This window comes from Populus nigra, chromosome 9 (assembly GCF_951802175.1).
Source record: "Populus nigra chromosome 9, ddPopNigr1.1, whole genome shotgun sequence".
NCBI classification, from domain to species: domain Eukaryota; kingdom Viridiplantae; phylum Streptophyta; class Magnoliopsida; order Malpighiales; family Salicaceae; genus Populus; species Populus nigra.
The window spans coordinates 15351994-15369910 of NC_084860.1; the positions used below are offsets into that span (position 1 = coordinate 15351994).

General features: G+C 34.1%; 3 protein-coding genes across 3 annotated transcripts; all 3 read right to left on the reverse strand.

Annotated features, from left to right (window-relative positions):
* Positions 1-3239: 3239 nt before the first annotated feature.
* LOC133702793 (2S seed storage albumin protein-like) lies at positions 3240-3686 on the reverse strand. The gene has a single exon (XM_062127108.1). It carries the CDS (start codon positions 3684-3686, stop codon positions 3240-3242), a length of 447 nt encoding a protein of 148 aa, XP_061983092.1.
* Positions 3687-5064: 1378 nt separating this feature from the next.
* LOC133702794 (uncharacterized) lies at positions 5065-8186 on the reverse strand. Its single transcript, XM_062127109.1, has 7 exons — positions 7529-8186; positions 7304-7392; positions 6957-7188; positions 6414-6839; positions 5766-6353; positions 5585-5699; positions 5065-5440 (listed from the first exon to the last, which is right to left on the reverse strand). The coding sequence occupies exons 1-7, from the start codon at positions 8184-8186 to the stop codon at positions 5065-5067; spliced, it is 2484 nt and encodes an 827-aa protein (XP_061983093.1).
* A 3629-nt stretch (positions 8187-11815) lies between these two features.
* Positions 11816-12250, reverse strand: LOC133703423 (2S seed storage albumin protein). Its single transcript, XM_062127912.1, has one exon. The coding sequence runs from the start codon at positions 12248-12250 to the stop codon at positions 11816-11818; it is 435 nt and encodes a 144-aa protein (XP_061983896.1).
* Between the last annotated feature and the right edge of the window lie 5667 nt (positions 12251-17917).

Sequence of the window (17917 nt, forward strand, 5' to 3'; positions counted from 1 at the left end):
ATTTTTTAAAAATCATTTTTGACATCAGCACATCAAAACGATCCAAAACGTACAAACCATATTAAATTTTAGCCAAAAAAAAAAATTCAAATTTTTTGGGAACGCGGCCGCAGCCGCGTTCCCAAACGGTACCTAAATCACATCACTTTACAAAACTAGAGCCTAAACCTCTTATTCTTAGCCTTGTCTGATTATTGGCTTTCTGAAAGATTCAATATTTATTTGGTAGTTAACAGAATGAAAAATAACAAGGCACACATTATTTTCTTAAAATTATCTCCTTAGATAACCATTTTCTTTCTCTTAGTTTAATTTTTAGAAATAAATTGTAATTATTATTACAAATCTTTCTCTTGACATTTTTTTATGCCAGATTGGCTATTAAATGAGGAATATAGCCTGAATTATATTAAAGCATGCATTGTATTGTATTTTTTTTAATGAAAACCTTATGATTAAACCCTTATATCTTATAATCCAAAGAATGCAATAACGACTCACCTATTTTGTTTTTGTTTTTTTGTTTTTGTTTTTGTTTTTCAAATAATTTAGGTGGTGTTTGGTTACTATCTTGAGATGAAGATAAATGAAACTTGTCTCCATATACTTTCTATTTTAGAAGTAAAAAAATTTACTCTAAAATTATTTTATAGATAAATTTATTTTATGTCTCTTTCTCTTCAAACAAACAAGTTTTTTCTTCAATGTCTCCATCACTTTTGTCATAAGACAGTAACAAAACCCTTTTTTATGGATCAAGTATATGTACAATATCACTTGTAACTAACTATTGAAGTTGTCCTTGCTCCAATTGTTATGGATTGTGGGTCCCTTTTAGATTCAAATTTGATCTTGATTGTGACATATATTGCTTACATTGGCTCAAGAACTCCTTTTAAAGTTGCTTTCAGCATTTTATGAAAGTTGGGCTCATTTGCTTGGGTGGTGCATTGATATTGTTGTGTAGAAGAATTGGCAATGAAGATCATGAGAATAGAGGTATTTTTTAGTTGAATGAAAAAGGTGATGAGTTCTTATAAAGGAATTTGGGTTATGTATGTAAAGAACACGGAGGTGATGAGTTTTCGATCGCAAGTTCTAATTAAACAAAGAAGTAAATGCTTTTACAATTGGATTATCTTAGTTAATAAATTTAAGGAAGAATAGTGTTTTTGTTTAATTATTTCAATTTGATAAATAATCATGTGGTCAATTGTTGACTAAGTTTCTTCTTTTCAATAAAAAAAAAAATATAGTTGAGAATTGAATTATGAGCGAAGAAAAGTAGTAGCCTCAAAAAATCAAATAAAATATGAAAATTTAAATATTTCAAACCTTAAAAAATATGTATGTATCCTAAATAGCAGCATGCGAGAAGAAGAATAGATAAGGATAAATAAAGCAAAGAAATAAATACAACGATAAATAAAACCAATAATTGAAAAAATAAATAAATTAAAGAAATAAATTGCATATGTGTAGTTGACTTTTTTTTCCAGGGCCTATTTATACATATAAAATGTTTAAATTTTATCTAACTAAGTAATTCTATACAAATAAGTTTAATTTATCAAGGATTTGTATAACTGAATACTAATATAAACCAAATTTCTTATTCTAGCTAAGCTAAACTACTTGGTTATATAGTTTAATTTATCAAGGATTTTTATTCTAAATAAGATTAAACCTTCTAGTCATTTACGCAAATTCAAAATTTACGCAAATTTAAATTTACCTGGTTGATTGCTTTCTTCTTCTTCTTCTTTCCGATTGTTTTGCTATGTGAATATTAATGCTTAGGGGTTATAATTGGCTTCTTTGCACACCCGAATAAATAAGAGTATTCAATAAATTCAGAGTCCTTGCGGGCTCATATTTATGGCACCTCTAAGAATAGAGTATTCAATAAATTCATAAAGAATATGAATGCACCAATTAATTTCTTACAGATATTCCGAGAAATCGAGGCCGTAACCATTGCTACATGTTCCTTTGCATGCTTATCGCCAACTTTTTTTGTTTTTCAATGTAGTTGTTTGAATTAACTTGTATAGGCCTTAAAATTTAATTTGTAGTTGTTTGAATTAACTTGTATAGATCCTAAAATTTAATTTTGAGATTTATAAGATTCAAATTAATAATTTGTAGGAAACAAACTTAGAGGTGGACCAACTGAATTATACTTCTCAAGATTAAATACTCAATTATACTCCTTAAGATTAAATACTCACATTTATTAATGTTACATTTCATAGATATACTGAGATTTTCGGAGATAATTAATATTTGGGATGTTGGAGATCACTAATATTTGGGAATTGTAAGGCTAGTCTTGTTTGTGACACTAATTTTAATGCTACCTATCATCTGAAATGATAAATTCCAAATTACATGTTGAGCCTGTTTGTCAATTTTACACATGCATTGTTCACCAACTTTTCAGAAGTCTCAACCGTTTCAGATGGTCTATTCCTTTCACCTACAATATTCGAATTGAATCTTGCTACAGCGTGTGCTAAGATCACTCTTATTGCGATTTTTCTGGTCCACTTCCAATCGTTTTTAACGGTAAAAAGTATGCTGGCCAAGCCATTGTAGTGTGATACTTAACATTCACAATGATAAATTGCAAGTGTAACGAATGACATGTTAGAGTTAGCTAATTCCAGAGGCAATCAAGTTCAATAATGTAAGGGATATGGATCGACGAACATTCAAGCACTTCAAATCCTTCTTTTTTTGCTTCTTTTTTTACTTTTCAGAATATACTTTGAAGCATTTCTTATATAAACCAAGATTCAAAATTAGCATCTTAGAATTAATTTGGCATTACAATCCTTCATTGCAGAGTTGCTTAAGGCTTATTCATCGAGGAATAAGTTTTCGCTTGGTTTACCGATTAGCAATGTGAATTGTGATAACTAATAAAAATTAGAAGTCCAAGCAAATGATATGTAGAGATGACATGTTGCTACTGTATATCATCAAGCCAAGCTGCTGCATTGCTTTTTTATTGCATGCGTACATTTTACATGAGCTGATAAACTCAAAAGGTAGACGTACTTTTATTATGGCGCAAGTGCTTGCATAAACAGCCTGATCGACGTGCTAGACTTACTTTTATTGCCTAAGTGCTTGCATAACAGCCTGATGTGACTATGCATACCGCTCACAAGCCACTCTACGAGTGAGTGAACTTCGCTAACTAGCTGGCACATCATATGATCCTAAAACAGCATCTAGAACCAGATTGATTGGGATTGACAATCGGGCAAGCTGCACTGTCTTTGTATGTCGGTTGCCCTCCTCTGTACCTCCTGCGTCTCTTCCTGTTCAGGGCGGCGTTGGTGCTGTGTTTGCTCCTCGATCACAGACCGTAAAGCGTCGCACTGGCACTGCCTATCCACACGCCTTATTTGCTGGCAGCATTGCTGAACTTGCTCTTGATCACCCTGCCGATTGTGGATCCCTCGGAGTGCTAACCTTGGCCTTGATATTTGGGATACATATTGCTCACAACTGCTCAAGTCCTCCCTCCGAATCTGCTCTTGGCAGCCTCCAGATCGACTCCTGCTGGACTGCTCATCAAACTCCACGGTGGTGATGGTTGTTCTGTAAGAAGAGGCATTGGCGATGAGTGCCAAGAGAAGGCTAGCTAGAACTGCTATTGTCAAAAACCTTGCCATTTTTAGGGAGAAAAGTACAGTGGGGTTAGGGTGGATGAATGAGGTGATGGGCGCGGCGCAATGGGTTTTTATAGGGGATTTTGAGCTATGCATGTAGAGAACGTGGAGGATGGCTTGGTTATGCGTATGATCTGTGATTTTGATGCGGTGGCTATGAATGTTCTGGTGGTTTGGTTGATGCTTACACGTCTAGATCAGCATGCAAATTCTGCCAAGAGATGCTTTGTTTGGTTTTCGAGTTTCTTTAGTCATTATCTAAGAGAATATCAAACACGGACGCTCGTGTTGATATATAATTCAAGAGTACTGATTGGGTTCTGCGCTGTCCGGTCGCAGCGTCTCTGTTTCCACTGTATTAGTTAGGATTAAGCTCGAGGTTTAATTGGCTTATTTACAAGGCCTTTTGATGTGCTTAACTTGCATTGTTAAATGTCATTGTTGCCTCTTTTTTTCTTGCTTTTATATATATATATATATATATATATATATATATATATATATATATATATAGACACACACACACACACACATATACATTTTGTATTGGAAATTGATTTAAAGCATGGTTAATTCATATATTATTTATAGATTAAAAATAGTAGGGGTGAAATATAAAAAAAAAAATTGAGAGCTGACATAATAGAATTAAATTGAAAAAAATAACAAAATAAAATTTAGAAAAAATAAAAAAAATAAGATAACATTAATTTAGAAAAAAAAATAGATCAAAGCTCTTAAAGCTGATCTAATCTCTGAAAGCTACATTCTGTGGATGTCCTGGTCAGTTTATACACATCGACTAATTCTACGGGTTCTGAAATTAACAATCATGTAGTCCATGTAAGCCTCCAATAAATCTGAGATTTTTAAAACTCAAACTGATAATCTTTAAAAAAAATAAATTTAGAATCTCATCAGCTAAACTACTTTTTTTTTATAGTAATCGAGAATATTATAAATAAGACAACCTCATTAAGAATATGAGGCTGCCATAAAGAAGAATACAGGGGGGAATTAAAACATAGTGAGAGCGAGGAATTTATAGCCTCGGCTAGTTAGTCCAATTCATGATACATTCAGGATTTCTATAAAAATTGGAGCCTATATAGCTGAAATTTTTTACAGAGGACTTCAACCAAAAGGTCAACCGATGAAAGGTAAGGTCAAAAATCGCATCCCAGTCTGGAGGTTTGGAGTCAAAGATCATATGGTTGCGCACTATCCAAATTGACCAGTATAATCCTTTACAGAGAAGGGTTATTGCCTGACGCTGAAATTTTCCTTTTAACAGGCCGGACCATTCTTGAAGGTTATGATTTAGGTCTTTTGGTAGACAACCTATACACCCAAACCAACTAAAGAGTCTACCCCATAGAGACTATGATATAGGACAAAGATGGAAGAGATGATGTATAGTCTCAATCTCCTTGCAGCAGAAAGGACAAAGAGCTTCCTCATAATTGATGATTCTCCTCTTAGCTAAGAATCCTTTTGTGCAAATACTGCCGTTTAGAAGAAGCCATATGAACACATCTATTTTTAGAGGCGTAAACCCTTTCCAAAGTAGATCAAGGGAGTAAAGGTTTGTTGAAACATTAAAACCATCAAGAAGATGGCACCCTGAAGAGACTGAGTAAATGTTGGAGCTGTCGGATTTCCAAATCTTGTTGTCTTCACCATCAGAGAAGACTAGACCACGTTCAACTTCTGCTAACAAGCTTTCCCGCATGCAGAACTCGCGGGATCGAAGGGGTCTTCTCCAAAAAAGATTGATTAAGTTATCAGTTGGGTTATGAACTTCTGCAATGCTTGATAATTGCTGCAGGGAAAGGTTGTAAAGCCTACGAAACATGAACTAGAGAGGGGTTGCGTAGCCTAGCCAGGAATCAGACCAGAACCTGATGTTTCTCTCATCACCCATCTTGAACCCGACATTTGATTGGAGGGGAGCAGCTATGCTGTGATTTAAGGAAATTGCAGATACCATGCCACGCCAAGTTGGAGATAAAGAACCTGCAAACACAGGAAGGCCATTTACGAAGTATGGCCGGTACTTTCATAGGATAAGTTCTTGCCAACCTCCTACCACTCCTTTATCAAGGTTCCAGAGCCATTTAAACATCAGAGCCAGATTTTTGTTGTGAATAGAACCCAACCCGAGACCTCTGAGGGGCTTACTCTTTATTACCTTGTGCCATGCAACCTTACAAATACCATGTGAATTTGAGGTGCTTTTCCAGAGAAAACAACGATTGATGGAGGATATAGCTTTTGTAATGCCTTTTGGCATAGTAAAAACAGACATGTAGTATAGAGGTAGAGAGTTTAAGACAGATTTAATAAGACATATCCTCCCAGCCATGCTCAGAATCTTCCATTTCCAATTGCTTAACTTTGCTCTGATTATTGACAATACCGATTTCCAAGTGGAGAGCCTATTTGGGTTAGCACCAAGAGGCAACCCAAGGTATCTGACTGGGAAGGTGTTACTGCGACAGAAAATTACATTAGGCAGACCTGAAGTGTATTCGTTGTCCAAATTAATTCCTATAAGTGAACTTTTGTAGAAATTAACTTTCAGTCTTGAAATGATCTCGAACCAGCATAGAATCCTCTTGGCATGTAGAAGAGAGGAATAATCATTTGGCAGGAAGATCAGAGTGTCATCTGCATATTGCAAATGGGTTATGTGATGTCCTGGAAAAGTCTGCAAGTCTTTGAACTAACCCGAATCCGATGCCCTGTTGAATAAAACTATTGGCCCTTGAACTGCTATATCAAAAAGGAAAGAAGAGAGGGGGTCCCCTTGCCTGAGACCCCTCTCCATACTGAATTCTCTGCTAGGTGAGCCGTTAATTAGGATGGCCAATTTAGATGTGGACAAACATTCAAAAATCAGATTCCTCCAATGAGAGCCGAAGCCCATATAACCCATGGTAGAATCAATATGCTCCCACAAAATCGAGTCGAAGGCTTTATGAAAATCTACCTTTAGCAAAAACTCGTGGTCCTTCTTGCTACGAATAGCATGGACAACCTCGTTTGCTATCATGAACCCATCTAGAATTTGACGCCCAGCAATGAAAGCAAACTGGTTTACACTTATCACATCTGGCAGAACGCTTCGGAGCCTAGTGGACAATAGTTTTACCACTATTTTATATAACCCATGAATCAAACTGATCGATCAAAATTGAGAGAATCTGCACGGCCCCTTAATCTTCGGGATCAAAGTTACAAAGGATAAGCCGATCCCATTTGGTAATTTACCTGTTCTGAAAAATTCTTTGACCATCACAAAGATGTCGGAGCTGATAAGATTCCATACCTTTTTATAGAAAGAGAAGGTGAACCTGTCATGACCGGGGGCTTTTGAACCGTCACAATCCCATACAGCTTGCTTCACTTCCTCCAATGAAGGCAATCTTTCTAACCAAACTGATCTTTCTTCTGAGATTTTAGAGAACCCCAAGCCTCCCATTTCGATTCTTCTGCATTGTGGCTTGGCAAACGGAGATGAGAAAAAGTTGACAGCACCCTCTTTGATGTCATTTGAGAGACTAAAAATTTGTCGTTCTGTTCAATCTTGCTAATGTGGTTGCGACCATTCCTCAAACTTGCTGAAAGGTGGAAGAAACGGGTGTTTTTATCCCCCATTTTGCACCAATTTTAGCGGGATTTCTGTCTCCAAATATCCTCAACCTTCCTGCTAACCTTCCAAAGCTCAGAGTTTAGATTCTTAAGCTTTGTTTTTTAAGTCTCAGACAGGAGGCGCACCTCACTTATATATTCGATGGTTGTGATGGAGGTCTGAATGTCTTCAAGTTTTGAATTTTGCTTACCGAAGGTGGTTTTATTCCATTGTCTCAGTTTTTTCCCCAAAGTTCCTAGTTTCTTGACCAATCTATAGTCCCCTGGAAATTCCTTGCAGCTATCAAACCATAGAGTCTCAAAATCAGCTAAGAATGAAGGGTGTGACAACCAGCACTTTATGAAACGGAAAGGCTTCCATCCCCAATCTACCTTTGGTGTCTGAAGAAGCAATTGACAGTGATCAGACATCCCCCTTGGGTAGCGGCAGAGTGATAAGAATGGAAACTGAAGGTGGAACTCTAGAGATGCAAAGGCCCGGTCGATACAGCTCATGGAACCCCCTCTAAACCAAGTGAAACGGCTTCCCTGTAATTTGAATTCAATCAGAGCACAATCGGATAGGAAATTACGGAAAGCAGCTGACCCTGAATGATTAATGTATCCGCTGCTTCTCTCATGAGCATGGAGAATTTCATTGAAATCACCTATCACCACCATTGGTAAATTAAAGGCAAACTTCAGAGTGGTGATGTCTTCCCACAGCTTAACACGATCTTGCACAGAAGATGCAGCATATACTCCAATTATCATGCAGTTAAAGGAAGAATTAACATGTTTGCCGCATAGGCTGATCCATTGCCCCCCATATTCTATGGAATTAACCTCAAAAGTAGAGCTATCCCACATCACTATGATCCCTCCTGATTTGCCTACAAACTCAATAAAAGCCCATTTAACAGTTACAACATTCCATAAATTTCTAATGAAGGAATCACAACAATTATCTTTTTTTATTTCTAATAGAAAGCAGATATCACCATTACTGTTGAACAACCTATTCTGGATGGAATATCGTTTGTTCAACATTCCCAACCCACAATTGTTCCAAGAAAGATATTCATAGATATAGCAAGACCAAGACTGATCAAAACTTAGCAGGGTGAGGAATTTACAATTGATTGGCTGATTCATTTGTGCGCCTGACTACTGGCTTGAGGTTTGTGCTTAACTTGGCAATGTGGTAGTGGTTGCTTTTCAAATAACTTTTTGTGCCGAAATGTATGCCAATGATTTTTTTTTATTTTTTAAAAATTATTTTTGACATCAGCACATCAAAACGATCCAAAACATACAAAGCATATTAAATTTTAACAAAAAAAATTAAAATTTTTTAAAAACACGATTTACATCGTCTTTCTTATATTAATAAGTGTTGTTGTGGCTGTAAAATAAAGTATACAAAACAACTTTAAAATTTTATCAACCACTGGACATCAAATAAATCCACGCTTCTGGTAGCAGACAAAAGCATTGTCATGTGTTGTCTCTTTTTTTTCTTTGCTTATATATATAGACAGTCTAGCAATTTTGTATTGGAAATTGATTTAAAGCATTTATAATATGATATGTTATTTATAAATTAAAAAATAATAGGAGTGAAATATAAAAAAATTGTTGAGAGGTAACCCAATAGAATTAAATTGAAAAAATAACAAAACAAAAGTTAAAAAAAAATAAGACAACATCAATTTAGAAAATAGAAAAAAAAAACAAGTAAAACTCTTAAACCTAGTCTAGTTTAATCTTTAAAAGCTACATTCCGTGAAATCTTTACCCAGATTCAATCAAAAAGCATAATTGCCAACCAATTTAATTTTAAATGATAAGATTGGTTAAAAAGTATTAATAAAAAAATCTGTAAAGGCATCAAAAAGAATAAGGATAAAATTTGATAGAAAAAACTTAAGGAGGATGCAATTTAATAAAATAAATATCAATTAAAAGAATAAGGACCAGATTTTAAAGATAAAAAAAAAATCATAGGTTATGAAATTGAAAACATTTTTAAAAACCAAGCGAACATGAACAAACATCTTAAACATAGTCCAATCTTAAAAAGCTCGCAACCTATGAAACCCTGGATCCAGGTCCCATTAATAAGTTTATTATAGGCAAATTTAAAAAACTAGTCAAAGAAAAAAAAAGGATAATAAAAATAATCTTAAGCAAACTTTGCAACCAACCAGGGTCAACAAATCAAACACATGACCTAAAACATGAAATTAAGATAACTCTATAAATGGGAAAGAAAAAAAACACCGGCAAAAAAAATATAAAAAATGCTTTAAAAAAAACAGAAGTCGACCCGGACTAATCCTTCATGTATTCTTAAATAAAACCTTGTGACTTTATTAAAGACAAACCTGAAAAAATAAAAAAGTAAGATTCTTAATCAAACAAACATTAAGGGATGAAATTGAGGGGAAAAAACATTAAAAAAGCAATGAAAACAAAAAAAAAATTAATTAAAAGAATTAGGACTAAATTCAACATAAAACTTAAATGAAATTAAATGTCTAAGGGTGGAATTGAAAAAAAAACAAATCAATCAAAAAAAATGATTCAAAATAAAAAAAATAAAAATTAAAAGAATGAGGACCAAATTTGAAAACAAATTAAAAAAAATCAAATGATCGGGGATGAAATCGAAAATAAAATCCAATTAAAATAATTAATGTAAATAAAACAATTATAAATAAAAGAAAAGGGACTGAATCAAAAGAAAAAAGTAAATTGAAGGGCTAGTATGAATTTTTACATAGCCAGCACACAATCCTACAAAGAAAGATAAAGAAAAGAAAGAAAGAAAAGAAAAGCAATTTCGAGTCACATCACGCCAAACCACCACACATGTGTAATGTGTCACCTAGAGAAGAAGAGGACGTCGAGCTAGATAAATCAAATGATATTGTGAAATCACTGGTGGCCGCACGTATAACTAGAAGATGGCAGAGCGGCTGGCACATGCAAGACATGCGCAACAACTTTTTCATTATTTTTTTTGCAAAAACCAAAAAAACCCTTAGGACTAAACAATATTAAAAAACAAATCATGTTGAAATTACAACTAAACCTCTAAAGTCAATGCTTAAAAATTAAAATTGTAAGTGTAATGTAGTAATTCAATTGCTCCATAAAACATGAAAAACACAAAAACATCATTATACAGAAGGCATTGATTTATTTTATTTAAAGGTTACATGAGTAATTTTACTATGCATTACAAAATATATTTACCAAATCAACCTCGTACAATCTTCAAAAGACATTTATGTCATGGTAAAAATGTCACCTTACCCTCGAAGCAAAGGCTAAAGATAAAATAACAAAAGAGCAAAGTAGTAATTATATTGTTATAATAAATAGTAATTAGTGTCTTACGACACGATAATATCGCTAATGGGATTAGTTTTTTAGATAATATTAACATCTCTGAATTAATTTTTTATCATAGAAAGTTTTAATTTAATATCTTTTCTTTTACATTTTATCTATCTTTTTGTCAAATAATATATATGTGAGTTGTAAATGTTTTTCTATAAAACATCAAAATATTATTAATGGAAAAAAATTAAAAATAAATAAATGAACTTCATCAATATTATGATTAAAACATTATTTACAAAGTGATATAATTATCATCAAGATATTAACCCTCCCTCGACACAGTTTGATGACTTTTATTTAACGACTAATTAAATTAATATATAGGATGGATCACAATAGGAAAAAGGGTCTCAATTATAACACCTTATACTATAAGGATTGTGAGGATTGTAATAATGATAATGGGTGTCAATGGAATCCTATAAATCAATGAACGTTGAGGCACTTTAGAGCATTTTTGTTTTTCTCCTTTTCTTCTTGAAATTTTCTTTACGATCTTTTTCTCCAAGGTAAAAAAATCGATTCGAAGCATCTTACTATTTTACATCAGCAACTGTTAATTAAAAACATATGGCAATCTTGTGTGTAACAGTTGCCTGGCTAAGATTATATATCCTTAATTCTTCAAGTGTCTTGAGAAATTTTGATTAGATTGCTGGAGGCCCATATATGCATGAAATCTATCTGATCTTATTTTGGGAGTAAATTCTACCATTAACGTAGATGGAAATTAAGATGCTGTTCTCTTCAACCTTTTCTCATTTGATTTATAAAAATTTGAAGTATTTTTGACGAAAATAAAATTCGAACTTGGACAACACAAGTAATAAGAAAGGCACAAGCTCTTTTTTAACACAAAAAGAAACTCCTTGCATTACATTACACCTGGCCTTACATAATACTCACATACTCGAACAAAACCTTTGCCTTACATGACAATACTCGCATACTTCGAAGGAGAAAAACACCACACAGTGATGTGCTTTATTAGTACTACTTATTCATCTCAATCTCAAGCCAAAATAGCAGAGATCGGTGAACTCCATTTATTATTCCGTACATTTTAACATGTCCACCTTCAACATTTATTACATTCTGTAGGGCGAACCAAATTCACAACTTTCTTGTTCCATACCACAATCGCCGGGAAGGCTACGGGCCACACTCGCAGCCTCATCAAAATCCATTCGTCCGACACCCCTCTGCTTTGGCGCACTCTTAACAGCCTTCCTGAGGCCATAGCAGCGGCACGTGGATCTCATCTGTCTTAGCTGATCACAACACCTGTCAAGACGTTCCTCCTCTCTTCGGTTAATGTCAAGGCCGTCCCGTGAGCTCGCTTCTTGCATAATATATTCCTGGCAATGCTTGAGATCTTGTGCCCTAATCAACTCGTCGCGACAGTCTTCTTCTGATCGCCTGGGGTTTTCCTCATCGATGATCACTGTAGTACTGTGAATGGAGGCGTCAACTAGGAGGAGAAAGGCTGTCAAAGTGGCTGCGAAGATGATGAGCTTTGCCATTGTACGTGGATAGGGGCTAATAAGGATATGATTTGTTGGGTGAGAGATGATGTGGAGGTTGGGGGTTATTTATAGGCATTTACGGCAGGCCTGGCTTGTGAATTAAGCAGATGGATTAAGGTACGATGATTTTGTTGTGGTAGATGGGGAATTAACTTGAGGCTACACGTATATACTAGATAATATGCAGGAGCTACACGTACTGAGATTTATCTACAAGTGTTAACATGCATGAACTGATTTTGTTGGGTTCCCAAATGGGCTGCAATTTGATTTGGAAGATGGTGGGCTAAAGGCTACACGTACATGCGATGGTTCCAGGTAGACTACTACATTACAGTATCCAAAAAAACTAATCTCATGGAGATATTACTACGTATGTCCCAAGATATAGATTATTATTTTTCTCCTTCGTTATTCTATTTATTATAATAATATAATTATTTTTTTTCTCCTTGGTTATTTTGTTTTTTTTTTTTGTCTTTGTTTTGGGGATAAAGTGGTCCTCTTGGTATAAATATATTTTGAGGATTGTGCAGAGTTATTTTGGTAATTGTGTTTTTCAACGCATAATAAAATTATTAATGTAATCCTTTAATAAAATAATCTAATATCTTTTACATGAGAGTATTTTTGTATTTTCATGTTTTATAGAATAATTGAATTACTACATTACCCTTACAATTCAAGTTTTTTAGCCTTGGTTTCAGGGGCTTGGTTGTAATTACACTAAGATTTGTTTGTTAATATTTTTTAGTCCCGGAGGAATTTTTAGTTTTTCACCAAAAAAAACCAAATAGTCATTAACGCGTGCCTCGTATGCGTCAACCGCTCTGCTGCCTTCTGGCAAAGTGTGCAGCTGTTTCTAGTGGTTGTAACCGTGATGTCATCACATCATTTGATTCATCTCGACATCATCTTTTTTTTTAGGTGGCCCGTATATGATGATTCAGTGTGGTTTTGCCTAAAATTGCTTTTTCTTTTTTTCTCGAATTGATACTGGATCTTCAATTCATTTTTTCTTTTGAATCAACCCCTCTTCTTTTATTTGTAATTATTTTATTTACATTAATTATTTCTATTTGTATTTTATTTTGGATTTTATAACTTTGAAAAGGTGGCTATAATTTATGAATTGGATTCATTTATAGGAAAGGCAGGGCCATGCATGTTGAGTACGTGTTAGATGTATGGACTACACGTACGTTAATTTATACACAAATGTTGCTATGGACTGTGTTTTTTCTATGGTAGGGTAAAATGGCTTGTTTTGGAACATGGTGGGCTTAAGCTGGTTACACGTAGATTCTTACAAGCAGATGTTGCCAAGGTTTTGTCTGCTTTTCCAAATCGCCTTGATATTTGTTAAGCTTGAATTAAGATTCCCTTGTGGAGCAACGTTTTGCATGCTTTTAAGGTGAAACCCAGTTAAATTCCATTCACTGACAAATTAGAAAACTTTATCTAGTGCCTAATATAATTTTGGCCATTTCGAGAATTGATTAGCCCTTAAAGAGACCAATTTCACTGACATGTGGAACCCGTAATCCTTGCCTAGAATAAACAGCCTTTGGGTTCAGCGACCTGTCCTAGACACATAAGGAATTCTGTGTCCTTCCATGAAGCTATCGTCAGAGAAGTTCTGTCTGGCCCAACTAAGACATTGCTCTTTCCAACCCATTATCGAAGGATTGGGCCTAGGGCTCTCATACTTGAGGCCACATGGTTGTCGCTTTGCATCAAATACTTGATAATCTCATCTGGGAGGAAGTCCTCTCTGATGGTGTTAGAACACACTCTGTCTATGCCTAACACCATGGACTCTTCGGCTCACGTTTGCAAAGCGACTTATCATGACTAAGGGTAATTATCCCACATGATGAACCCTAATATGGGGCAAGGACTCCATTCCCTTTTTGCCTCCCTCTCCATGAAAGAAGAAGCAACATGACTACTATGCAACCACATGATCAGTCCAACATCCACGATAGGAAGGGAAGATGATTTTTCTCCTTTTATGAAGTTATCGAATACGGCAATACATCTAATTCCAAGAGGTATACGAGAGTACGATGGCAGTTGTTATATGAAAGTATCATGGTAATTATTTTTTAAAGTATTTTTTTATTCAAAAATATATTAAAAAAATATATGTTTTAAAAAAATAAATTATTTTTTATATTAGTATATCAAAATGATTTAAAAACACCAAAAAAAATAATTTAAAATAAAAAAATTAAATTTTTTAAAAAAACAAATATATCTAAGGTTTCGGATATTCTTGGATGTACATTCAATGCATTCTTCCCTCATAAATAGTTATTTACATAAACAGAGGAGGGTTTCCTGTCCATAACTAAAAACTTGTTTTGTAGGGTAATCGATAAGGATCATGTCTCGCCAGAGACCTCCTTTGGATTATTCAACTTTTTCTTTAGCAATGACCAGCTTGATCCTTATTTCTCTATGCCTTCCTTAAACTCAAACCCGATAACCTGTCAAGAATGAGCTCATCAATCTCTTAAAAAGCCTGAAACAGGAGCATCATCAAATAGAAAGTCGCTCATACTTGTGATTTCTGGTTTACATAATTGGGCTCCAAGCTGCAAAGGTTTGGATAATTTGATAGAGCATTGTAAAGTCGATCAATGTAATTTCTCGGCTTCAACTTCTTAGACACAGCTGATATAAATTAATATCCCCAAAGGCCAGTTACTCATTAACCTGTATATGATGCCAGTTAGCCGAAAACCAGATAATTGTCACGCGATACACGCAGTTAGTCAACAAAAAAAAATAAAACAAAAAATAATAATGTTTAGTCGATACAAGTGTTTTATAAAGAAAAAAAAATCAATATTAAATAATAAAATTAAAATATATATATATATATATAAAACAACATCAACCCCGTATTAGCCTACAAAACATATGATATGAGTCATTTAACCAAAAATAAATACTTTTTGGTTTAGCAAAACCAAAATAAACCAAAGTTTCATTTTGGTTTTGTGTTGATTGTTGGTTTTTGAATATTTTTTTAGGTTTTTTGTGGTTATAAATATATTTTACAAGGTATTTATGATGTTTTTTTTGTTAAAATATGATTAAAATGAGTTTTTTATCTGAAAGTTCACAATCTAATTTTTTTGCGATTAGAGATTATTGAAATTTAGGCTGCTATATATTTTTTTTCTGAAAATTTAACCCCAAAAATAAATCTCAGGCACCTGAGCTATTCTAGCAACGTGCACCCGAGCCTTTTTCTCGAGGCCATGTGCTCCAGCTGGTGGCTCTTTAGAGCAATTGATGAGTCAACTGCTCACAAATCCCACAGCAGCCCCCACGTTTGGCAACGATAACGCTGGTGCTGTTGATTCATTATTATCGATCCTGTTCTGGAGAATGAGTTCAAATACTTAATTTAGATTCAGGTGATTAAACAAATTAATTTAAAAAACAAGATTAGGTTTTGATTTGGATTCAGCCATCGATTATAGATTTATAACAAGCACAACAAAAGTATAATAAAGAGTTTAAGACAAAAGAGTGGCAAGGGGGAGGACTGAGGAGTTCGCTGTTCAGGACAGAATTTGGTGGGTTGGACTCCACAAACAAGAGCAATACAAAGCTCTTGAAACTCTTCTTGAGTTTCAATGTGGAGAAGAAAGCTCCAAATATATATATAGTAATCAAAGTTACGTGTAAGGGTGTGGAGGTAGATTTGTTGCAGGCAGCAATACTTGGTCAAGAGCGAATGCGAGTGAAATGAAGAGTCTCTAGCTTGGGGTCAGCTGTATGGATCCACCAGGAAGGCTCAGTTACCATTTGACGGGTTTTATTTGGCCAAGAGGCAAGAAGTGTTTCATATTTTGAAGCTTTTCTTGGCCACATTGTGAGTTACAGTTGACTATCATTGAATTTATTTCGGTTCCGAATCACCACGATGCCTGGTTCATAGAGTGAATTCATCATTCGGTAGACATCATGACCCTCTGATGCAGCCATATAAAGCATCTTGCCCCACATTAGACGGCGGGTCTGATCTGATGTGGCAATATCAGAAAGCAAAATTTGGTGCCTTCACTTTGATGGGGATTTAGTGCAATACGAATCTGTCTTCTTCACATCTCTGAGAGAGGAGAGGAACTTGTGCCTGACATTACAATGCTGCCACCCTTTTTATAAATTTGGAAAAGAAAAAAGAAAAAGAAGGTGTCTGCTGCACTTTTTCTTGGTTCATTCTGTACATGTGTCCATTGGAATGATGAAATGTTCTCTCGTCCAGTTTTTGTTTTTTAAAGAATATTGCCGTTGAATGATGCGTAAATCCTGCAATCCTGGAATCACTCGAAATCACAGACTAATGAGCTTGCAATTTGCAAATATATCAAAGCCACTCCCTCTCCACCCTCTGCTGGCTGATAAAATAAAATGATCTTGCAACTTGTTCGTAAAAGCCTTTCGGAACTGATAATTAAACCAGTTGACCTTTCCCTAGCTATCCAAATATATAAATTTTATTCATTTCCATATGCTTTTGAGGGCAGATTCAACGCTATTAGGGATGACAAAAGAATTTATCATATTCAATTTCTGCCCATGTGCTTAGAAACTGGAGCAGTTCCTTCTAGCTATCTTCCTGACTGGTACTATTTTTGAATATATATATATATATATATATATATATATATATATATATAATAAAGCCTTTATTTCTTAAAGACTAAAGACACTGAACAGAACATAAGGGACAGAACTGAACGGAAGACCTTAATTTTCTTCTTTCGAAGATCAAATTAAGGTATGGTTCTTGCATATTCGTGGCATATATGATTAAAGAGTGAAAGAAATATAATACCAAAACCTTAATAATGCAGAATTTGTTCTTGGCATTGGCTGCCGAAAACCAAGCCATGTGCGTTTAGATTTAATAAAAAATAAGAAATTAAAAGGAATAAATTGAATAAAAAATAAAAAATAATAATAAAAAATTTGTTCCTGACTGGTACTATTTTTGAATAAAAAATAAAACATTTGATAAAATTTAATTCAAGGAATAAATTGAAAAAAAAATATAAAAGGAATAAGAAGAAAATAAGAAATTAAAAAAATGAGGACTAAAATTAAAAAAAAACAAATAATAAATTGTAATTGAATGACTAAATTGAAAAACAAAAAACTCATTTAAAAGAAATAAGAATGAAATAAAAAATTAAAAAAATGATGACTGAAACTATAAAAGAAATAAGAACAAAATCAGAAATTAAAGGAATGATGACTGAAATTAAAAATAAAACATATGAGAAAGTACAATTAAAGGACTAAATTACAAAAAAAAAAAACAAAGAGGATAATGTTATATTATAGTTATTAAGAGAAAGAAAAAAGAGAGATAAAAAAAAATAATCACCGATTACAATCCAACCACCTTAAGCTATCACGCGCCACTCCAAATAGAAGAGAAGACGGTGGATCATCCAGGGATATGGTGAAAGGTCATATTTGGCCATCAAGTAGTGTTAAATGCGCCGCTTGAATGGCACGAACGATACACATGTTAACAACTTTTTCCATTTAAAAATTAGCAAATAACATGAAAATACTAAACCCCCCCTAACTTTGGCAATGATAAAAAATACTCATATGAAAGTAAAAAATACCCCA